The sequence below is a fragment of the Triticum dicoccoides genome, chromosome 5A, assembly GCF_002162155.2.
Source record: "Triticum dicoccoides isolate Atlit2015 ecotype Zavitan chromosome 5A, WEW_v2.0, whole genome shotgun sequence".
NCBI lineage: Eukaryota > Viridiplantae > Streptophyta > Magnoliopsida > Poales > Poaceae > Triticum > Triticum dicoccoides.
This window is the reverse complement of record NC_041388.1, coordinates 106117424-106142786: the sequence shown is the minus strand read 5'-3', so window position 1 is coordinate 106142786 and position 25363 is coordinate 106117424. Positions and strand designations below refer to the sequence as shown.

At 46.1% G+C, this 25363-nt stretch overlaps 2 protein-coding genes across 2 annotated transcripts; one reads left to right on the top strand and one right to left on the bottom strand.

The window, feature by feature from the left end:
• The first annotated feature begins 215 nt into the window (after nucleotides 1-215).
• LOC119297060 lies at nucleotides 216-1347 on the top strand. Its single transcript, XM_037575007.1, has one exon. It carries the CDS (start codon nucleotides 461-463, stop codon nucleotides 1211-1213), a length of 753 nt encoding a protein of 250 aa, XP_037430904.1. The 5' UTR covers nucleotides 216-460; the 3' UTR covers nucleotides 1214-1347.
• Nucleotides 1348-2481: 1134 nt separating this feature from the next.
• Nucleotides 2482-4127, bottom strand: LOC119299799 (mitochondrial import inner membrane translocase subunit Tim9). The gene is made up of 2 exons (XM_037576943.1): nucleotides 3951-4127; nucleotides 2482-2883 (listed from the first exon to the last, which is right to left on the bottom strand). The coding sequence occupies exons 1-2, from the start codon at nucleotides 4043-4045 to the stop codon at nucleotides 2697-2699; spliced, it is 282 nt and encodes a 93-aa protein (XP_037432840.1). The 5' UTR covers nucleotides 4046-4127; the 3' UTR covers nucleotides 2482-2696.
• Nucleotides 4128-25363: the final 21236 nt, after the last annotated feature.

The following is a 25363-nucleotide window of genomic DNA, read 5'->3' as shown; positions in this document are numbered from 1 at the left end:
ATCAGTCGCAGGCACTGGCACGGAAGCACGGAGATCTATGTGCCTGGTGCGTACTGCGGAGGAAGCAAGTTCCGAACTTCAGAATTCATGTTCTGTGGTGACTTGAGATTGTAAGAAAGAAGATGTTTATATTCGTCAGAGAAGAAAGAAGATGATTGTCGTCGAGACAGAATCTCCGGCGACCCTTTTCTGGGCACACTCAAATGCGATTCCCCCACAAATCGGAAAAGAAAAGTGTAAAGAAGTGTAGCGCACAGCTTACGCAGCGACATGCTCACATCGGATAAAAAAATCGAGGCAATCACAGAGATAAAATAACAGAAGAAATGGTGCCATGTCCTGTCCTCACTGAGACTCAGACGACCTCCCGTCACTCTCTCCTGCATCCTTGCCTCTTCTCCACACTCATCTCCAAGGCATAAACCTCTCCTTCCCGATTTGGCAATCACCATTGTCAACAATGGCGGAACCCAAGGCGGCCAAGAGCAAGTCGTCGTCCAAGTCCAAGAAACACCACCAGCAGGGGGACGGCGAGGCGTCCAAGAAGGCGACCAAGGCGAAGGCCGAGGCCACGGCCGCTCCGGCGCCGTCGCTCGACGCTCACTTCAAGCCGTGCGCCGACGTGGCGGGCCTCCGCTTCGGCGCGCAGCTCGTCACGCGCGCGCTCACCGTGCGCCGCGCCGGCCCGCTCGAGCTGCCGCACCTGCTCCGAGTCGTCGTCCCCGACGCCGGCGCCGGGCAGAGCACGAAGGGCAAAGGGGCGCAGCCGATGTCGTTCGCGCCGACGACGACCGCGTACATCCCGACCAACTTCGCTATCCTGGCGCACCACGCGTGGCACACGCTCACGCTCGGGCTCGGCACCAAGAACTCCAAGGCCGCCGTCTTCGTCTTCGAGTCGGCCGCCATGAAGGCCGCCGCCGACGCCGCCTGGCCGCAGGTCCTGCCGCTCGGGGACGTCGGGAAGCGCCTCCTCCGCGCAGCCCCGGGCGCGCCGGAGATGGCCCGCTTCAAGTTCCGCAAGGGCTGCGTCACCTTCTACGTCTACGCCGTCCGGACCGCCCGCGCGCGCGGGTTCGCGCGCGCCGATGAGCTCAGGGCAGTCATCGAGGCCGTCGCCAAGCTCAAGGACTTCTTGGACCACACTGCCATGCTCGCGCTCCCGGGTCAGAGGAGCATTGACGCCGCCGCTCCGGTCGGCATCGTGCATTGATGCAAAACTTACATTTGCTTTTGTGTATGTATAGAGATCGCTTCTTCTTTCTTTTCCATTTGTTCTGGCGTGTGATTAATTTCTGGATGTGACATCTAAAAAAGCTGAATTTGAGCACTTGTTTTGTGGATTGAGATGCTGAGGAATTCCTAAAATCTCTAGTTGATTAGTCCACCGGCGATTGGCCTCTGGAGATGTAACTGTAATTCACTCTTAGGCATATATATATTCCAGGTTGGAAAATGGGAAGCTGATCTTAGCTCTCTCATCCTTCTGAGACAATACCTTGATTCTTCATGCTGGCTTGAAGTATACAGTACAAATTTGTCAAGAGTTCAGTTCTTGAATGTGACCCCAAGTTTTTATGCAAATTTGATCAGAATTGCCGAGCTGCTTTCTGCAATATTATAAGTGAATCTTCAACAGTGTTAAGTCTTGAGGAATGCTTCAGTTGGGGAGCATCCATACTGAGATGAAGTGCTGAGCTGAACTCCATCATTGCCTCAAGTTGAGCTGTACTTTACAGCCATGAGATTCTACTTCCAGGTCACAGGTCTCCAGAACGAAAGCCATATGATATTCCTCCTTCCTGTGTGGCCATATTCCTCCTTCCACAGTTCCACTGCCACTGAATGATTGCTTCTATTTTATTTGTGTGATGCCGCTACGTAATAGCCACAAATGCTCTGGAAACATAGCTCTTAATTTGCAGAGTATCATTTTCTTCCTCATTAGCAAGAGCCAATTCACAAGTGCAGAGAAAGGCTCAAGAAGCAAGCTCAAAAGGACAAGGGGATGCATAGAACAACTCACAATCTTGGTTCTGACACAATGATAATTGCATTAGAGCAAGCAAACAAATCAGCTTCCTTCACCATCGACATGCCACCATAACCCACATGGATGTAAAACAATTCACACCCACCTGGAGCACACAGCTGGTAGTGGGCAGAAGGTGACCAACCTGCTCACCCAAACTGCCAATGACCAAGCTCCAAAACCAGGCAATGTGATCATGCCCAGACCATGGGAAACCTCCAGGCATGGAGCTGTTGATGGCATGATGTGTTTATGTGCATCGTCCAATATCCTTTGCTCTCGAACAAAAGTAGATGCCTCGACAAAGGGCAAGGCAAAAGGGGCCTTTACAGATCTTGAACTATGATGTTTCAGCATTACACAGCAATACCAGTAACAAGTCTACTAAAGAAGTTGAGATCCATGAATTTGACCAAAATAAAATTCAGAAATACCAACTCTACTAGACGAGATATCAAAGGAAGGATATATTTCGATCTATTAAGTAGCACAATGTGGCCCTTAACAGGAGGAAGGATTCGATACAGTAGTTCAAGTAATTTTATTTATAACATGATAAGCAGCAGTGGGTTCATCAAGTACTGAAAACTTTCAAGGATTACAAACTGATCCTGATCAGATGGGGAATGTTAGAAACTTGAAGGGGCTGGAACACATCATTAGATTAGTCAGGTGTGGCAACGCCTTGGTTAAGCTCAGCAAATCGCATGCCAACCCTCATGGAGTGCTTCAGGAACTTCTCGGCGCAGCGGCGGACACACGACTCCTCTTGCTTGTCCAGCGTCTTCCTCCGGAATGTGTCAACACAGTCCTTGAAGCACGTCTCCACCAGCGCATTGTACATCCGTAGACTGAAACAACAAAGCAAATTTGTAAGCATTGTTCAGTTGCAGATGTTACAATGTAAAAACTATCAAAGAGTTGGTTGAAATTTTTGAAAGAGAATAAGGAGTATTAAGTTGTGGTAGGGGTGACAGATTCATGAATGACCAATCTGTCCACTCCGACTATATACACAAGGACTAAGGATTATTCTAGTGGGCAATACTATTTTCAAACCATCGAACATCTTTATTTCACCATAAATGTTAATTACGTTACCTGTGGCAACATAGACAGAATCACCTAGACGTTCTATAACAGAATCAAAATCCTTTATCAACTCCAGCATAAACTGATGGAACAATTCAGAGAGTAACCTTAAACAGCAATGTAGTGAACTTCTGCAAGAACTAACAAAACTAATCCAGATAACATATGTTCTTGCACTTCTGGTGCCAGAATCTACACCAAAATCAAAGACTACTGCAGCTGAATGGCTATCTGAATAGCTAAAAAAACTAAACTACACAATCAAAGGGCTATTTATTTTTCTTGCGGGTAATCAACAAGCTATTTAACGCAAGGATGCACGCTTCATCAAGAATAGGCACGAACCAACTCAGCTAGGTGAGATAATCCGACCACAATAGCCACTCAACCCAAGTGAAGATAGCAGATAACGAACTGCAATCCATTCAAATTAATCCCAGGTTTCAACTATCTAAGCAAAACAACAGGCAGCTCAAATTTAAACCTATCTCGCGCGATTTGGAACTTGAAGGGGCTGCAAACTCGCAAAAATCCTGTGGATACCTTGAAACTAAGCGCGCTAGTTCTATCGAGCTCGCACTCAATCTCCTACAGATCATATCTGAAAGAAATCATTGCCCAAGTGCCACAGATACACATCTTCGATAACTTATTCCTCCGCCATGAAAAACGCCTAGATAGTCAGAGGAACACACATGAGTCCCGACCTAATCAATGATTTTCAGGTAGCGCAAGATACAAGCTGCGACCGAAGGCTATCGAAATCAGATGACGGACGAGACAGGGATCGAGAGGCCGTATTATCAGAGGAACGTGTGGCGTGTACCTGTCACGCATCTGCAGCTGTTCGATCATGGCGGACATGCGCATCTTGTCCTCATCGGGGAGGTTGTCGAGGTCGCCGAGCATGCTCTTGTCCATGGTTGCCGCCGCCGCACGAAGGGGGAAACTCTAGGGTTCTCGGAGAGGGGAGAGGGGAGACGGCGAGATCTAAAACCTCGAGGGACTCGTTTTTCCTTTCTTTTATTAGATCAGATATACCAGGCCCAGGCGTTGTGCTGGGCTCGTCGTCCATATTGGGCCAGGCCCTTTGGGTTTCACCTGTAACAATTCCCTTCTTTCAGATTCAGCCCGAAACATGGCTAAAGCAAGATTTTTAGTCCGGCTATCTTATACTCAGAAAAAATTGGACAAAGACAGCTAGGGTTTGAGAGAGGAGCGGCCGCTGAAAGATTTACACGGTCCCTCTCTTTCTGTTGTCATCTTTTTTTTTTAGAAAATGCCATCATGGCGGTTTATATTGCATGTGAGAATAAAGATACATCGCCTGATAAAACGTTTACTAGAAACCTTGGAGGCTCCGACTTCGAGACAATTGTTCGAGAAGTCTCCGAGTTCCTAGACAATACATCCGCCGCCATATTGGCCTCCCTAGGACAGTGATGAAAACATATCGAAATAAAATTGCGAGCTAAAAAAGAGCATTCTTCATAGATTGCCGCCGCTGGGCCGAGGGAATTGCCGCCATTCTGCATGATCTCAATTACCTCCATACAATCCGCCTCCACATAGATTTTGTTGCAGCCCATATCATTAGCCAGAAGAAGCCCATCCCTAAGACCCCGAGCTTCTGCTGTCCCGGCATCTTCCACGAGCGGAATATCAACACAAGATGCAGCCAAAAAAAAGCCTGTGTCATCACGTAAAATTGCACACGTACTCCCAGTACCTCTGTCTTGATCAAACGTAGCATCAACATTGAGTTTAACTAGACCATCCGGCGGCTTGTTCCATCCATGTCTCCTGATTCTCATATTTTTGGATTGTGCTCGTGTGAAGTTTTTTGCCAAAGCTAAAATTGCTTGTGCTGATCTCATTGGCTCAAAAAGGAGCTCACCATGAGTGAACTGGCGATGCTCCCACTGAGGGAGTCCTAGATTAAGGGGTCCTCGGGCGTCCGGGCTATGTAACATGGGCCGGACTAATGGGCCGCGGAGATACAAGATAGAAGGCTTCCTCCCGTATCCGGATGGGACTCTCCTTGGCGTGGAAGGCAAGCTTGGCGTACAGATATGAAGATTCCTTTCTCTGTAAACCGACTCTATACAACCCTACCCCCTCCGGTGTCTATATAAACCGGAGGGCTTAGTCTGTAGGGACAATAATCATCATCATACAGGCTAGGCAATTAGGGTCTAGCCATTACGATCTCGAGGTAGATCAACTCTTGCAACCCCTATACTCATCAAAGTTAATCAAGCAGAAAGTAGGGTATTACTTCCATAAAGAGGGCCCGAACCTGGGTAAACATTGTGTCCCTTGCCTCCTGTTACCCTTGATCCTTAGACGCACAGTTCGGGACCCCCTACCCGAGATCTGCCGGTTTTGATACCGACATTGGTGCTTTCATTGAGAGTTCCACTGTGCCATCGTCGAAAGGCTCGATGGCTCCATCGATCATCTACAACAACGCTGCCGGGAAGGAGATCTTTCTCCCCGGCCAGATCTTCGTATTCAGCGTCTTCGCACTGCGCGCCAACTCGGTTGGCCACCTGGAGCAGATCGACAGCTACGCCCCTAGTCACCAGATCAGTTTTGGAAATTTGAACTATGTTGCTGATATCCGAGGAGACTTGATCTTCCAAGGGTTCGCGACATCGACCACTACTCTGGCCTTAGATCCAGAACGCGTCACCAGGTCCGAAAGCGGGAGTTTAGAGCCCGCTGGACTCTCTGCAACTATAGAGCTCAACACCAGAGAGCCGGAGAGTATAGCGCTACCGGCGGTCATCACAAAGCCGAGCTCTTCTCCGGACACTAGTTCTGAACCCTCGAAGTTCGCGTCATGCGAGTCCGGCCAAGGAACTACCGTCCCCATCCAAACCTCGCTCTTAAACGAGGCCCTGGACTTAATGTGATCCTTCGCTATCACAGAGGAACCGCTTCCGAATTGTGCCCAGCCCGGACTGGAGGCTGAAAATAGGGAATTTTACTTCCCACCCACCACCCACTTTATAGCCACTGTCGAGGATCTAACCGACATGCTTGACTACGCCTCCGAAGACATCGATGATGCCGGAGAGGAACATGCCCAAAAACCGCCGGTCACCGGACGCTGGACGGCCACTTCCTCGTATGACGTATACATGGTGGATACGCCTAAAGACGACAATGGCGATGATGAGAAAAACCCAGTCGAGGGCGAACCTCCTGAGATACCGCCGAAGAGTCGACATCAGCGGCACCGCTCTAAATCGCGCCGCAGAAAGGACAGCAATACCGGCACCGGATACAATTATACTCCGGAGAGCGCTGAAGATCAAGAAGACCCATCGAACCAACATCCGAACAGGATGATCGGGAGGACGGGCAATTTGACCCTGACGTGCAGGCAAGGAAAGAAGACTCGGAGGACAGTAACTATCTACCACTCTCCGAGGATGACGTGAGCCTCGGCGGCGATGATTTTATCGTGCCAGAGGAACCCCTCGAACAAGAGCGCTTTAAGCTCCGGCTAATAGCCACTGCAAGAAGTCTAAAGAAGAAGCAGCAGCAGCTTCAAGCTGAGCAAGATCTGCTCAACGAAAGATGGACTAATGTCGTGGCAGCCGAAGAATACGGCCTCGAGCGCCCAACAAAGAGTTACCCGAAGCATAAGTTGCTACCCCAATTCGACGATGAGGCACTGGAGCCCATACCACCCGCACGTAACGCGGTTGACGGACCTGAGCGACCACCACGCAGCCGGGACAGCGAGACCACTCAAGCCGAACACCGGCCCGCACCGCCTCACCACAGGGGCAAAGAAACAATGGCCCCAGGATACACCTATGACCTACGGCAGGACCTGGACAGTAGAGCCGGCCTGACCAGATCAATCTACAGATCTAGGGGGCGTGCTCCAATGCGCGAGGACGACCATCATACTTGGCATAATAGACACAACCTCACATGAGCCGAATGCCGCATACGGCCTCCGTCCGAACTACGCTGCGATGTCGCTCGGTATAGAGGCGCCGCACACCCCCTATGCTTCACCGATGAGGTAATGGAGCACTAGTTCCCAAAAGGGTTTAAACCCGTAAACATTGAATCATACGACGGCACGATAGATCCCGTAGTATGGATTGAAGACTTTCTTCTCCACATTCACATGGCTCGCGGTGACAATCTACACGCCATCAAATACCTTCATGTAACACCCACGATGCGGCTATATCTCCCACGTGTCGGAGCACGACTTAGAGGCATAACCGCATAGTAGGCATGTCGCAAGAGGGGTAATCTTTACACATCCCATGTACTGAATAAGAAAGAGATAAAGAGTTGGTTTACAATCGCCACTTCACACAATACATAAATATGGCATTACATCATCCAGATACAATCAAGGTCCGACTACGGAACCAAAATAAAGAAAGACCACCCCTAATGCTAGATCCCCGATCGCCCCAACTGGGCTCCACTACTGATCGACTGGAAACGAAACAGCACAACGAACACAAACTTCATCGAGCTCCTCCTTAAGCTCGGTTGCATCATCTGCACTGGTATCAACGGCACCTGCAACTGGTTTTGGAAGTAATCTGTGAGTCACGGGGACTCATCAATCTCACATCGTCGCGATCAAGACTATTTAAGCTTATGGGTAGGAAAAGGTAGTGAGGTGGAGCTGCAGCAAGCACTAGCATATATGGTGGCTAACTTACGCAAATGAGAGCGAGAAGAGAAGCAAAGCACGGTCGTGAACTAGAAGTGATCCTGAAACTACTTACATTCAAACATAACTCCAAAACCGTGTTCACTTCCCGGACTCCGCCGGAAAGAGACCATCACGGCTACACACGCGGTTGATGCGTTTTAATTAAGTTAAGTTTCAAGTTTTCTACAACCGGATAATAAAAAATTCCCATCTGCCCATAACCGTGGGCACGACTTTTGAAAGTTCAAAACCCTGCAGGGGTGTCCCAACTTAGCCCATCACAAGCTCTCATGATCAATGAAGGATATTCCTTCTCCCAGGAAGACCCGACCAGACTCAGAATCCTGGTTACAAGACATCTCGACAATGGTAAAACAAGACCAGCAAGAGCGCCCGATGCGCCGACATCCTGATAGGAGCTGCACATATCTTATTCTCGGGGCAACACCGGATGAGCAATCCGTACAACTAAAACCAGCCCTCAAGTTTCCCCGAGGTGGCGCTGCAAGGGGCTCTAGTTCGGACCAACACTTAGACAAGCACTGGCCCGGGGGGTTAAAATAAAGATGACCCTTGAGTCTGCAAAACCCAAGGGAAGGTGATAGGTTGTTAGTGCAAAATGTAAAACCAAGGTTGGGCCTTGCTGGAGGATTTTTATTCAAAGCGAACTGTCAAGGGGTTCCCATAACACCCAACCACGTAAGGAATGCAAAATCAAGGAACATAACACCGGTATGACAGAAACTAGGGCGGCAAGAGTGGAACAAAACACCAGGCATAAGGCCGAGCCTTCCACCCTTTACCAAGTATATAGGTGCATTAAAGTAAACAAGATATAATAATGATATCCCAACAATAAACATGTTCCAACAAGGAACAAACTCCTTCTCCACTTGCAACTAGCAACGCTATAAGAGGGGCTGAGCAAAGCGGTAACATAGCCAAACAATGGTTTGCTAGGACAAGGTGGGTTAGAGGCTTGACATGGCAATATGGGAGGCATGATAAAGCAAGTGGTAGGTGTCACGGCATAGCAATAGAGCGAGCAACTAGCAAGCAAAGATATAAGTGATTTTGAGGGTATGGTCATCTTGCCTGCAAAGTTCTCCGAGTTGACGTAAGCTTGATCCTCGTAAGCGTACTCAACGGGTTCCTCGATCACGTACTTATCTCCCGGCTCTACCCAAAGCAAGAACACAAGCAAAGGAAACCACAATCAACCACGGCACAATGCGCAAGCAACATGATGCAAAACATGACATGATATGCGGGATGTAATATGCAATGCATATGCATGCTCCGGAAGGAAAAGATTGAATCAGGCCTCAACTTGGCAAACCAAGTGCGTCGCTGGAAAGATGAGTTGATTTCAGTCGAAATCAATATAAAGATAACCGGAATCGGATGCACGGTTTGCAAATGGCAAGCAAAACAAGAATGGCACGATTCTGCGATTAATAGCACGATGCCATCTAAAATGCAACAAGAAAATAATCTACTGCACTCTAACATAACAACAAAGCACATGGAAGTGATCTAATCAAGATGCTTGACAAAAGATGAACACTGAGCTACGGCTAAATCACACAAGAGCGGGTTCAAACAAGCATGACAAAAGTGCAAAAGATATCAGCATCACAGACTTGGTGAAAATACTAACATGTCGGGAATTAACATCAGGAAGCAGAGTTTAGAGCAATATAACAACATGCTACAGGAACATAACATAGTAATACAGTGCATGGCACGAATCTACTCAAAGCATATAACAAAAGTCCCTTACTAACCATAAGCCAAAAAGGATCAGAAGATATGATGGCACCCGTATAAACATAGCAAGTTTCGTTAACAGATTCAGACTTAGCAGAAAACTGGACATGGCATAAACAGAATTATGAAGGCATGTTCATGAAGCTAACCAAAGCAAGAACAAACTCATAGCATGCATGGATCAACAACAACAACCTTGGCAAAATTGATTAACACGTAAACAATGTGCCAGGAACATTTTATAGCAAAAGTAGAGCAAGGTTGAGTCATGCTACGGCACTCCATAAATGCAAACAGGGGCATGGATGGATAGAGCATAACCATATGTCAAAATCATCCTTACTGAACATACTCAAAAGAAGCATGGATCTCACTGTAGCAACATGGACACATGGCATAAAAATAACATCAGGGAAATGACTTAGTGAAATTTTTAAGTCCCTGAAATCAGCAATATCACGAGAGCTACTTTGCATGCTTGTGCTAGTCACCACATTGATCACAAAAATACATGGCATACACCCCTGTAAAGATGGCATGGCATAGCGCAAAACACATGTAGATCTCATGCCCATATGCAGCACACAATAAACATGGCAAAAAAATGACAAATGCTCATAAACTGATAAGAATCAGGAACTAACATTTATAGCACTCTTGCATCATACATTTGGGCATCAAGATGGGCTCAAACAAGCACAATGCAATGGAACAAAATGAAGAGCACATCATGATGAACATTTTGATATATCATGCAAGCAAAACAAATCTACGGATGAGGAGTTATGGTATGATGAACAAAGGCATATGACATAATAATTTCTGGGACTTAGTCGTTTCAGCACTGAGCGTCGAATAGTAAAAAAACGCACGGAGAGAGAGATAAGGGCACCGGCGGTGGCTCACCCAAATTGGCTCGGCCCAGGAAGGAGGAGGAGGCAGGCGGGCCTTGGAGGCGCTACGGCCCACGAGGCCGGTGGAAGGCCCAGCCGTCCTTCTCCTGATCCTGAACGGGAGCAGAGAGGCAGGGGCGGCGGCGGTCGATGGCGGCGCCGGCGAGGGCGCAGGACGGCGGGGATCCGATCTCCGGCGACAGGGCGAGGGCATGCGAAGGTCGGGGCCGCGCGGAAGGCACCGGAAATAGACAGATCTGGGTGTGGGGACCCCGGATCCGGCCACGGCTCGGGCGGAGGAGCTCCGAAGCCGGTAGGGCTGGCGAGCTCGAGGCCATGGTGGGGCGGCGCACCTGCGGGCAGAGAGCGAAGGTGAGGGGAGAGGAGGAAGAGAAGGAGGGAGAGGGGCGGCAGATCTGGCCTGGGGCTCGGTCACCGGCGAAACTCCAGTGGCTGGAGCGGCGACGAGAGGCGTCGAGGTCAGGCGATGCGGGCGGCGGCGCTGGGAACCCGAGCGGCGGCAGCGGGGCGCGGCCGCGGGCGCGGTCGGGCTCGTGCGGGCCCGTGATGGGCTCGGCGGGCCGCGGCCGTGGGGACGGCGGCGGCGGACAAGTGGCGGCACCGGATTGGGCAGGGGCGACGGCGGACGTGTTCGGCCGTCGAGCGGACATGTCCAACGGTCCGGGGAAGATGGATCTAGGGTTTCACCATGAAATTTCGGGGGGAGGTGCAAATATATAGGTAGAGGGAGCTAGGAGAGTCCAAATGGAGTGCGGTTTTTGGCCACGCGATCGTGATCGAACGACCGAGAGGATGGAGGGGGTTTGGATGGGTTATTGGTCCACTTTAGAGGGGTGTTGGGCTGCAACATACACAAGGCCTTTACGGTTCCCCGGTTAACCGTTGGAGTATCAAACTGACTCCAAATGGCACGAAACTTGACAGGCGGTCTACCAGTGGTATACCAAGGCCGCTTGGCAAATCTCGGTCTATTCCGAGACTGTTTAACCCCCGCACATGAAAAGAGGCAAAAGGGGGCGCCCGAGGACATAGGAGCGCCGGATTGCAAAACGGATAATGGGGAAAAAGCTCGGATGCATGAGACGAACACGTATGCAAATGCGATGCACATGATGACATGATATGAAATGCATGACACACAAACAAATGACAAGGCAACAACAGCGAATAACTGGAAGACACCTGGCGCAACATTCTCGAGGCATTACAACACTCCACCACTACGAGAGGATCTCGTCCCGAGATCTAGGATGGCACCGGAGGGAAAAGGAAGAGGAAGATAAGAGGTAAAACTAAGTTGCTTCTTTGACAAATGAGTGAAACCAAAGAACCTTGCGAGGTTGAACAAATTGAAAGAAAGAATGCAACAAAGATGATCGAAGTTGAAAACACTCCGTTAGGAAAGAGGAACAAGGAAGAACAAATTCGGACATCACTCCGGTTGAAAAGAGATGCAAGACTTGATAATGCGAAAAGAACTTGAGTAGAGGGCACAACACTCTGGTTAAACAAGATAGAGAAGGAAAAGAATGATGTAATTTGGGCAGCATTCCGACTATAAATGGAAGAAATGTAAGAAAGGAATTAAAAGAACGATGGAGAAAACAACATCTTCTACCTCAAATGAGCTTGCAAATGCATCCTTAGGCGAAGGGTCGAAAGGAGTTGTTGGAAAACCAACAACGAAAAGAGTAAGCTTGTTGTGGGCTTAAGGAAAACATCTAGAAATCTTGAGGTGAAATTCTGCCACTAACGAAAACAATAGATTGGATTGATATGAACAAGAAGACGAGAAACTTATTTCACCGAGAGGATAGATGAAGAACTTGGATCATTTATAAGCACCATAAATAGCAGCAATCCTTAGGGAAAGCTTTAGGTGAAATATAACCCAATCTAACTCCAATGAAGAGATTGATGGATTTAAAATGCCTCATTCTTGATAACTTGTGAATCATGAAACACGAAGGAAAATTATCAAGAATGACATAACACCACCTCAAAAGATAAGGTAGAAATAATTGCACTTCAGAATGCAAGATGAAGAATGCTTGAGCTCCTTTGAAAAGAATCTCGATGAACACTTCGAGAAGGAATTAAATCCTTTATGAACCATCATGTAGAGCCTCCATAAAGAACTCCGGTAACAAAAGAATGATCAAACAAAAGAAAAGAGAAGTTGAAAACACAAGGTGGAGCCTTGCAATGATTTAGATGGAGCTTCGCGACGAGATAATGCAGAAAAACTTGGAACTCCGGAAAAGAAAGATGAACAAATTATATCAAGAATTTGACGAGCCTCTGGAATAAGGAATTAATCACTTGGATGAAAGAAGAATAAGAATTATGTTATGTGTATCCCTCACTAATTACATTGATGACAAGCAACGTATTTGGCATACCACTTATTCTCGTAGAAAGGATTAAGAAGAGATATGGCGCAAACTTTAGAAAAGTCTTCAACGAACCGCCGGTAGGATTGAAACAACGAATAAATTGATATGATAACGAAGGAAGAGAAATCTTGAATGAATCACCGTAAGAATTGAAAATGAAAGTAGCAAAAGGACAAAACACCAGGAAGATTTTGAAAACCAATGAAGATACTTGCTGGGATTTAGATACATGAGAACGAAGATATCATGAACTGATGAGAGGATATTTGAACGATTCACCGGTAAGATTTGGAGAACGAGAGCTGAAGGCTTGAATGCATAATTTTGAGATGATGGGCTCCGAAGAATCAAACTGAAAAGACAACTGAATTGCTCCAGATGGGTGAAAAGAATTCTCACAATCTAAAACAATTATGAGAGGATGGCATCAAGCTAGAACCATGAATCTTGAAGAGAATGGAGCAAGATTGAGAGAAAAAAAATCTTCTTCAGTCTTCAAAATCTGAGAATGACGATGAGAAGCACCACCATGAATTGTTGAGATACTCCGGGATGAAAAATAGAAAGGTTGAACCAATGATGAAAAGAATTTGAAAGATCTTGGGGAAAGACATATGACTGATGACAAATCATACTTACGTCAAACTTTGAGATGAATTTGAAAAGCTCCAGGAGAATTAGAAGAGTCAGGTAAGATCCTGGGAAAAGACCTGTGGGTTAGGGCCCACTCAACAAAACACCGTTGAACGACTGCTTGAAAAAGAGATTGCACCGGTTGAATAAAATGGCTTGAATGAGATAGCAACCTCGAAATAGGTTGAACGGATCTAAGAATGGAAACTTGTATCTTCTGGGATATCTTTAGCACTTCGGAACAATTGAATAATGAGAGGTGGATGATTAAGAGGTGCACCGGCATGAGAAAGCATTTGCAACGAGGAAAGTGATATGATCACCATCAAAAGATTGCATTGAAAACACCGGGGAAGATAAGAGAACAAAGAATGATAAACTTGAAGCTCCGTTAGTATCTTCCTGAGAATCACCGGATAAGAACATTGACGGAAAAGAATGGAGAGACTTCCATCAATAAAATGGATAGTTGATTAAGACATCTGATTCCTTGAAGGAAAAGGGTGGGAGGGCGGGTAAAACAAAGGCAACTTGGGACGTTTTCACCGTTGAGAATACTTAGAGTTGATCTTGCGAATGTTGAAATGATCGGATCCACTTGAAGAGAAACACGTCGGTTGAAAAGGATTTACATGACAATCTCGATGACCATGAAGGATTAGTATTCACATAGAAATATGAGAACACCACTTAGGAAAGGTATGGAATCAACACTTGACTTCGAAGAAACTCGAATACCACAACTGAAAAAAAACAAAACAAAGTATTGGCTTGCAAAATAAGCCGGAACAAACATATGATAGAGATTTCGTCCGAAGTTTTCATGGTGGGGCCCACACGGGCTCGATCGTACAACACCATCATGTAGAAGGCAGTGCACATGACATACGAAGCGTTCCCTAGTCAGCATAGCCAAGGACTCTTTAAGACACAAGAGACCACTGTAAAACCAACCGTGGATGGGAGGACCACTAGACGTCGAACCCTAATCTCATATCATGCATCGGTCGGAAAGATATCCTACGATATACTTGAATTCACTTATAAACTCCCGAAACTTTCTGGTTATGAAATCAGGTGTTGGGGATACAGGGGAATCATAATATCTCACCCAAAACTAGCAAATCCTACATCCAGCTGTATCCATCCTTCGACACATAACCAAGAAACCTTCGGAAATCTTTTACCTCAACCTTCGAAAAGCATCCTTTATACGAGTTATGGAAATACTCTCGAACTCCCGCCCCAGTACTGGGTGGCGTCGAGGTTATCTCGCCAACAACTGCATAAAGGAGATTTTCGATGTCGGCGAACTCAGGTATTCCAGAACTGCAACGATAAAATTGTGACGACAACACCTCAGAGCTCAACTCCCCGGGACACTGCCACAACCCCTAAATGTCAGGAGGCACCAAGAACAATGTTCTCGTCACAAAACCATCGGAACGGTTCCAAGATACCCGCGTGATCCTAAATTTTTTTAGTGAAATTTGAGAAGAGAAGAGTCAAAACTCTACGTCAGGAGGCCTCACCAGAGCGACAAAGGGACTGAGGAGTAAAAAGAATCCTACTCTCCGATATATATAATCCTATAAGACTCAAAACATTTTTTCTAGACTCAACAACGCAAGCAATTCGATCAAGCAGGGGGCTCCTAAGTCGGGGAAGGGTCTGATTACCAACTTGTAACACCCACGATGCGGCTATATCTCCCACGTGTCGGAGCACGACTTAGAGGCATAACCGCATAGTAGGCATGTCGCAAGAGGGTAATCTTTACACATCCCATGTACTGAATAAGAAAGAGATAAAGAGTTGGCTTACAATCGCCACTTCACACAATACATAAATATGGCATTACATCATCCAGATACAACCAAGGTCCGACTATGGAACCAAAATAAAGAAAGACCACCCCTAATGCTAGATCCCCGATCGCCCCAACTGGGCTCCACTACTGATCGACTGGAATCGAAACAACACAACGAACACGAACTTCATCGAGCTCCTCCTTGAGCTCGGTTGCGTCATCTGCACTGGTATCAACAACACCTGCAACTGGTTTTGTAAGTAATCTGTGAGTCACGGGGACTCATCAATCTCACACCCTCGCGATCAAGACTATTTAAGCTTATGGGTAGGAAAAGGTAGTGAAGTGGAGCTGCAGCAAGCACTAGCATATATGGTGGCTAACTTACGCAAATGAGAGCGAGAAGAGAAGCAAAGCACGGTCATGAACTAGAAGTGATCCTGAAACTACTTATGTTCAAACATAGCTCCAAAACCGTGTTCACTTCCCGGACTCCGCCGGAAAGAGACCATCACGACTACACACACGGTTGATGCATTTTAATTAAGTTAAGTTTCAAGTTTTCTACAACTAGATATTAACAAATTTCCATCTGCCCATAACCGTGGGCACGGCTTTCGAAAGTTCAAAACCATGCAGGGGTGTCCCAACTTAGCCCATCACAAGCTCTCACGGTCAACAAAGGATATTCCTTCTCCCAGGAAGACCCGATCAGACTCGAAATCCCGGTTACAAGACATCTCGACAATGCTAAAACAAGACCAGCAAGAACTACAAAAAAAATACACTTCCGTGATGATACGTGTTTGTCACAGTACGTCGCATTTTTTGTCATGCATGTACATCCATGAAAAATTTATGACAGAATCAAGATAGTCATACCTGTGCTGTCGTAGAAGTGTTCCATGACATTACCAAAATTATCATCATGGAAGTGTCCACTTCCATGACGATAAATCGCGCGTCACAGAAGTGCTTTCGTCAAGGGTGACCGACACATGGCATCCACCATAACGGAACGCCGTTAAGCTATGGGTCAGGTTTTGGATCCGATAACCCGTTAACAGCCCTGACCAATGGGGATTTTCCACGTGTAAAATCATCATTGGCTGGAGGAGACACATGTCAGGTCCGCGTTGGCACAGGTGTCACTCATCCAATGGGCGAGACGTGCCTATGATATGTTGACACGTGGACCGGCCCATCAAGTTGGGCCGGCCCAACTGAAGGCCCACAAGATTTTGCGGACCATAATGGGCCGGCCCAGCTAAAGGCCCACGAGATTTTGCAGACCATAATGGGCTGGCCCAGCTAAAGGCCCATAAGATTTTGCGGGCCATAATGGGCCGGCCCAGGTAAAGGCCCACAAGATTTTTGTGTGCCATAATGGGCCGGCCCAGGTAAAGGCCCACGAGATTTCGCCGACATTAATGGGCCGGCCTAGCTGTAGGCCCACAAGATTTTGAGGACCCTAGTAGGCTGGCCCATTAACTAGCTGCCATGTTTTGGGCCAAATGTCGGCCCATATTTGATCCGGTCCATTAATGGCCTGCCACGCTCCGGGCCTAATAGTGGCCCATATGAGATCCGGCCCATTAAAAGCCTACCATGTTCTGGGCCAAATTACGGCCCAGATCAGGTCCGGCCCTTTAAGAGGCTTTGGGCTCAATTATGGCCCATATCAGATTCGGCCCATCAACTGGACACTATGCTTTTGGGCCCACTTGCTTAAGGCCCACTTAGTAATTCGGCTTGATATTAGTTTTGGCCTGTTAAGGGCCCGTTTAACATTTCGGCCCTATATTAATTTCGGCCTGTTAAAAGTCCGTCATATAGTTGGGCCTAACTACGGCCCGGTTTGCATCCGGCCTGCTCGCAGCCGATATCTGATTGGGCCAAACAAGGACCGAGACAATTTTGGCCTGTTAAAAGCCCGTGATTTGATTCGCACAATCATGGGCCGGGGTTCATTTCGGGTTGCTGCCGGCACATGAGCTGTCCAGCATGTTTCGGGCCCAACCTACATCGTGATTGCATGACGGCCCGATTATGTACCATAATTTTACGGTTTGGCCGGCTTACTGTGAAGACAGGATATATATACAGTAAAATAACTACAGCATCATGAATAAGAAAAAACCTAGACTATACAATAAAGAAATTACGACATATTACATCCACTAGGCATCAAAGTTCGCAACAATGATAATAAAGCACAAGCAGACAGCAGATTACATACACTGGGCATCAAAGATCGCCACCAGTGCAAATAAACACACCGACAAAATAATATACAAAACCGACATCACTTCAATAGAGTTCAAGAAAGGTTAGCCCTGCTGGGGAGCTGCAGCGCAAGCAGCTGAGTAAGATGATGAGACTGTGCTTGTTCAACACTTATATCTTCCTCACTCTGAAAGATAAACAAGCAGACAGATGACAGGTTTTGCACATAAAAGTATCAGTGTTGACAATTCATCACATTTCTTACTGACGAATAAAGTGACACAGTTTAAAATTGCATTACACAATATGGTATTGTTCAGGTCAAGACATGGCAGGAAATGACATTGTGAAGGAGTTGGCAGCTTCACGACACCACTGGATTACAGATCAAGAACTCATAAGTATCAATGGTTAGTGTGCTGTCAATTTATACCATTTCAGATTGGCAAATAAAGAGATGGTTTAAATAATAGTAGAATGATATGACATTGTTCATAGTTAAGACATTGCAGAATATGACATTGTGCTATAGTGGGTAGGTTCACCACACCACTAGATTACAGATGAAGAACAGAAGCATACATGCAGTGCAAAAGAAGATCACTTGCTCTGTATAGTTTAATTTACATGGTATGAAGAAGGAACTTGGTTGTACAACTGAAAACTTAAATTGAGAAAGGACAAACTTTTGTTTATGAACTACATAATAAACTTTAAACAAGCAATTTGATGCAAACACCAAAAATAAACAGCTGTTGCAGTCATGCCTAACCAAATATATACAACAAAGTTTGAAGGCTTGAGATGGACAAACTTACATTATTGGTGAAGACAGGCTCTATAAAGGCCTTGTCCATGCTGATGGGGGGGGGGTAATTCAAGAAGTTTAGCACAGAATCTTCTTCGAAAGCATTGCCTTTATTCTACATTTTGTTAAGAGTAAATATAGATGTGATAATATACGAAAAAATGGAGAATATTTAAGATAAGATGAAGAGTGATGCTACATAACCAAGTAGCTATAAATGTAAGTGCAGTGATACAGGCAAAAGGTACAACTAAGAGCAATGCACAGCTAAACTTCTTCAGTACCAACCTTATGGTAAGAGTAAATATAGATCTGATGTGTAGAAAATGGAGGGCAAAGGAAAATAAGCTGCAGAGTGATGTTACATGAACAACTACCTGTCATTATAAGTACACTGATAAAGGACAGCATGTACTTACAAGAACAATGCAGAGCTAAAAAAACATTGGCATTGGATATATTCTACACTAATGTAACCATTCATACAGATCAGATAATTTGGAGCGAACAGTTGATAAGCAAGCTATCATGCATACTGCTGTCACATAATGAACCAGGTATGTATGCAAGTACAGTGATATAGGACAACAGGTACTAACAAGAGCAAAGCAGCGGGCAGCATATTTGCGATATCCTGTCGTTCTTGTCAAACCGGAATTCTTCTTTGAGCAGATTTCCTGCAAAAAAGATCCGTAAGGCACATGCGGAAAAGTAGAAGTTCAAATTGTCATGTGATTTCAGAGACAGTACCTCATCCTGGGTACGAGACCAGTGCATAACAAGGTTTTTCCATTCAATGTCTTCTAAATTTAGCATAGGAGACTTCACCGGAAATTCGTTTAAAGACTTGCCATCAAAGTGTGATTTCCTCAGGTAACACCGATACTGCTGCAATGCTTCCTTGAAAAGCACAAGCAAGCTTTGCTCGTCATGACTATCCAGATTGACCCTCGCCTAGTTACAACAATGTAATGTAAATCATTGATGTGTTCAATTAGCAGAAAACAAGAAAATAATAACCATGAATAATAGCACTTACACGTAAGTTGGACAGGAAGATGTGAAAATGGTGTTTGTCTTCACAATAATCTTCCCATGATGGGAATATATGCACGTAGTCCCTAACAACATTGAAAGCATTGTCTTTTGAACTGGGAATAAATGGAATGGGGTTCCAATCTGCAGGAATTGGCCGTCTATGCAGTTGGGATAGGTCTTCGGCCGGTGGACTTGCTGTACTTTTTGCTGGAGTGGGATTTTTCTGTGGTACAACTGGTGCTATGGCAAATGAAACCGGTATACCTTTTGCTGGAGTGCAGGTCCTGTGTGGTGGGGCTAGTGGTGTGGCCAGTGAAGTATGGGTACAGTCTGCTGGAGTCGGTCCTACATTTTGTGTCACTGGTTGTACAACTAATATAAGTGGGGTGTTGTCTGATTTCTCCGGCACCACCACGTTTTTCAAGGACTTTGCTGGTGCTCCTTCAGGTTCGGCAATCACCCTCTTCCTTTTTGATGTCTGATGCACAAGAACAACATTTGAGTGGAAAAACATGGTATGATGACAGATGGAATCTGTATTGATAATGGATGGGCATGGCATCTCGACATATATGATGAGTAAACTAAGCAGATGGCGGTGCAATAAAGTAGAAGAAATGCAAGACAACATATGCAAGATACCCGCAATCAATAAAACATTGCCAAATTAGAACAGGCACCTTGATGGGTGAACAGGACAGGCCATCTGCCTTTGACTCCTCGAGGTTAGAATAGTCATTAGGATCATATTCTGAACAAGAATCAACAGGTGGGGAGCGTATGAGTTCCATTGCATCCAGAATGGCACTCAATGCCTTGGTGCCAATTTTGTAAGTCATTGCAGTGTTTAGCTTCAAGAGTGGACTGCTGCTAGTGCGACACAAAGCAGCTACACAGATCATAGTGTAGATATAACGGGAAAACCTTAAGCATCAGAGTAAAATCAGCAAAGTGGAACTTGCTGGAATATATGTGCTAGTATTGCCGGTACGGCTAGAAAGGCTTCGGATACCAGCTCTCTTCAAGTGAAGGTGCGGTACTATTAATATCAGTGTAACTCTCAAAGGCGACACAACTCCCCGCATTTCCTTGCTATTCTTATAGGATTCAAGTGGGCATGCCACTACAAATCCTATTCCTATGTTTACAAGATCCTACGAATCAAAGAGGCTCAAAGTGTCCATCACAACCGACCGTATAGACCTCTACACTGCAAATGTCCCTACTCATCTTCAGTACAAGGAACATACTGTACTACTATCATACTCCCTCTGTTCCAAAATATAAGTCTTGGTAGAGATTTCCACTATGGATCACATATAGATGTATCTAGATACATTTTAGAGTGTAGATTCACTCATTTTGCTCCATATGTAGTGCATGGTGGAATCTATACAAAGACTTGTATTTAGGAACGGAGAGTGTACATATTAAAGAAGAACGAAAGAGGAACATGGTAAAGAAGAGCAAGCAGATTTTGGATAATAAAATGTTGGTTGCGCAGTGCCCACACATGATGAACCAGAGTGCATTAAGAATGCAACTCCCAGCTCTCTCTCGACCATTTCAGGCAGTTGGATGAAGATCCTATGTCTCCTAACCCTTCTTCTTCCTCGTCTCTGATTCTTCCCATACAGAACACCGCACGGGCCGCCGGCCGGACCACCGGCCCCCACCGCCTATGTCCCTCCGGCACCCCCACCCCCACCCCCGCCCCAACCCCCACCCGCGTCGAGTTCTCTTTGTTCGGCAAGGCCCCACAACCACCCGAGCCCCTTCGATCGCACCGGTGAACTCCGGCGAGCTCTGAAAAATCGACTGACCCAATTTTGAAATTTAGTCTACTGTGATTTAACTAGTGTGGAATATAAAAGGGGAAAACCATAAGCATTGGGAGTATAATGTTGAGCGCGCCATGGCGGATCTGAAGGTGCAAACCGGACAAAGGCAACTTCGCAACCAAGACAAGAAATCAGAGTAAAGCAATGGCAATCTATTTTCTTGCCGCGATAAATAAGTTGAGAAGATATGGAAGAGTACCGCCTCTGGTGCGGTGCCGTGTACGCATCTGCTGAGAATTTGACGGTGCTGCGGTAGCGATGGCTGTCGGCAGCGTGGAAGCAGATCTAGGAGGGTAGACGGTGGCGGTAGGGCGCGGTGGACGAGACGGTCGTAGGAGCGGTGCCGGCAAGGTGGACGACGGCGGGGATGAAGCGAGAGGACGGGATGCAAGGATCCCGGTCCGAAGCTGTGGATGAGAGAGGTCGATCTCTTGTAATGGACGGTGGCGTCGGGGTATCAGCTCCGGCATGGTGGAGGAGGACGGCGGTAGACGGAGGAGGGTGGGGTGGAGAGGGTGTTTTGGCACCCACAGAGTACGAATGGGGAAAAGGGAGGCAGAGAGGAAGGGGGGAACCATGTATTCAGGGCGCGCTTGTCTCAAATGCGAGGAAATTTACAAACTTAGCCCCCGTTTCAAATTTCTACTACATCACAGCAACATTGATCGGTTGGGGATAGGACGGTAATCTCGCATACACCAAATATTTGCCGACAAGAGTTTGTTTTTGGCGCCCACCGTGTATGAATATGAATCGGGCAGGGAGTCGATTTCGGCCGAGGACACACTCTGTTTTGGCGCCCACCGTGTATGAATCCGGGTGAGAGGTGGTTACGTCACGTTTGGGTGAAATTACAAACCTACCCCTACCGAAACCTATAGAAATCCGGCAGATAGGCTTTGCGTGGCAGGGATAGGCAGTAGTGATTTCCATTTGGTTTAGGGAATTTACTGCGACTTTCCCCGCTTCGTTCAAATTTTGCAGAGTGCACGTTACCGTGCCAACTCAATTCGAATCCCGTTTGTATTCTATTTTTTCGGGCGGGATCCATTTTCAATTGGAATTACATTCTATATACATCATTTTTTATATATACTTTCAAAAGAACAACAAAGAATTATGCTCCTTTATATGTATAATAGGATTTACAAATACAATGATCTCGAAATCTTAAGGTTGAATTCGAAAAAATTTAACCAAATTATGTTCTACTAAAATGTATGGATCAGTAATATCTACATATTAAATAACATAGATGTGCGTGAATTCATATGAGTATGCATGTTTGATAGATCAATTTTGGTTCGAGTATGGATTACATGTATCATCATCTCGAATTCAAATATTTGAATCCATTTTTTGTTCACTCCTTTCACGCCCATCTCTCTCGCATGGATGCTCCTCCAGGTAGCTATCACTCTCTTTTCTCTAGCTCACCCGCACGCTCACTTCATGTTTCTCCTATCCTCGCAAACATGGTCTCTCGACGTCTCCCTTGAGAAGTGTCACACTCTCCCTATCATTATACATTACACGGTTTTCATTATCTCTCACGTCTCTACTGTTCTCTGGTATCACTCGGTACCTAAGCTTTCTTTTTCACCGCCACACAACAGTCTCCACTCGTCTTTCACTTTGCCTTTCTCTCTATGGGATTCTCTCACACACCCTATATGTCTCTACATATGACTCATACCACTAAAATTACTCTCTCTCTCTCCTATAGACACAACATTTGTTGCAGTCTCCTTTTCGTCTCCATGCCAGACTGACATTATTCATTTGTTTACCGATCAGAAAACCCCGACTACCGTCTCCTCTCTCTCTCTCAGACACACACACAACTCCTGCTTTCACTCCCCTTCCTGACTACCGTCTCTCTCTCACACAAAAAACTCTCGCTTTCGCACCCCGACTCGTATTTCTCTCACAAACATTTATCGACTAGCTAGCCTCTAGATAGGTTTATACACCCGCACAATCATGCTTCCACCATCGCATACATGTCTCTCTCCCGCTCCTTGTATCTATGTAGATTTTTCTTACCTTCTTGAGACACGCCCTCTCGATCGTGCACACACACTATCGCCTCATTTTAAGCTGATACCTATCGCGCACACACTCCTTGTGTCTTTGTCACACATGCACTCCGTCCTCCTCCACTCTCCCTCTCTCTCTCACACACACATGGGCTTTTTGCAACAACTAGCAAGATGCCCATGCGTTGCACGGAACATCAAGATGCATTTGTATGAGTAGTTTATCTTGTGGGGGAAAAGGATGAACGAGGGAAGGCCTTATTTGCAAATGTGGAGAGGGGTGTGGGTATCTTTTTGCAAAATTGCCATAGTTTCCTTCCTATCCGTCAGATATAGATCGGATGGCCTATATTGCAGGATGGCAGGCACACGATCATCACCGACAATGCTTTTTATAAGAGTAGGGATAAAAATAGAGTTGGTGATGATGGTGGGCCTGCCATCTTGCAATGTAGGTCGTCCGATTTATATCTGACGGATAGGAAGGAAAATATGGCAATTTACCCGCACTCTTCACCACATTTGCAGATAAGGCCTTCCCTCATTCATCCTTTTCTCCCACAAGATCTTGATGTTCCGTGCAACGCATGGGCATCTTGCTAGTAAGAGTAGAGATTAGACATATACCACTTCTCGAATCTTGAAACCAACAACATTCCTCCCTTATCTCATCAAAACCGCCAAAGGAATATATTTTGAGTGAAACATAACATATTTTTAGTGAAACATAACATATTTTTAGTGATATACATATTTCAAAACTAGACTTTTTTTCTATCAAATCGATGAATATGTATTAATCTACTTTGATCGTGTGGCAACGCATTGGCACATTGCTAGTAGTTATTATAATTTTTTGGACACCAGACAAACGGTGGAGTACATATACGAAGAGAAGAGGCGCACGCACGCAATCGGCCTCTCGCTGTCTCGCACACATGAGTGTTACGTAAAGGCGATGTTAACAAATAAACCCCAAAACCCTAGGTGCACGATTGCTGCATTCGCGGGTACCGGGTACGTGGTGGAGCACCTTTGTAGGAATAGTCAGCTGAGCACACCTCCTCGCCGCGTAATTGCTCTGACACGGACGTGACCTCTCATAGCGCAGGCATTGAACCGGCGCGCCGGCCAAGAGGGCCGCACTCGCCATAGGCCCGGCTGAGCATGCCTCCTCGCCGCGTGCCTGCGTGCAACCAGCTTAGGACTGCCCCGCCTTCCTTCATTGAATCCGCGCGTGTGTCGGCAACACGTCCTTCCATGAGCCGACGGGCATTTTAGAACACAAAAAAATGACTAAAATATAATTAATTTATGCATGGTCTTGACTTGTTGTGCTCGCACTGGTTGCAGGAACTAGTACATGATTTTCTTTATTTATAACTCTCCTCACATTTTTTTGGCTTTTAAGTGAATCATCGTTGTGGACATTATGTATGAATGTGCAGATATCTGTGAACATGAGTTTGATGTGGAAGTTGAACTTGGAATGTCGGGCTTGCCCGTGAACTATACCATGTCCAATGCTTCGTCTGTTATTGTTTGGAAAGTAATTGCTGTTATTACATGACCCAAAAAAATACATTTTGTGCCACATCAGTAGATGCACGAACATCACAACAGGCATGCTGACTGGATAAACATTTGAACCTAGCTATTATGAAGGAAATTTTGCATTGACAACAGTTTTAAATAGCAGGAGACGCCTAGCCTGCTCTGCCTCTGCTAGCTTATTTATGGCTTCTTCCATCTCTTCTTTGGCTTGGGTGAAGAGAGCATCTGATTGCTCTTTTCACTTCTTCAGGAACTCAGCTACATTCTCAAGGGCTGCTGCACGCTTTCTTTCAGCCTTTACTAATGCCACGAGGACACGAACAGCTGACGACTCCACCTGGCTTGTGTGTAATCCACCATCATCTGGGAATTTGCACCTTGTGTCTAATCCAGCATCATTAGGGAACTGGCACCTTGTGTGTAATCCAGCCTCATTTTGGAAACATGATCTCGATGTTGACCATACTTCCCTCCTCGAAGGAACTGCATCCTGACATGAAGTTACTTC

Coding starts and splice junctions, on each gene's coding strand:
- LOC119297060 (XM_037575007.1), top strand. CDS start 461: ATGGCGGAACCCAAGGCGGCCAAGAGCAAGTCGTCGTCCAAGTCCAAG.
- LOC119299799 (XM_037576943.1), bottom strand. CDS start 4,045: ATGGACAAGAGCATGCTCGGCGACCTCGACAACCTCCCCGATGAGGAC. Junction 2,884..3,950: donor CAGCTGCAGATGCGTGACAG/GTACACGCCACA, acceptor TTGTTGTTTCAG/TCTACGGATGTACAATGCGC.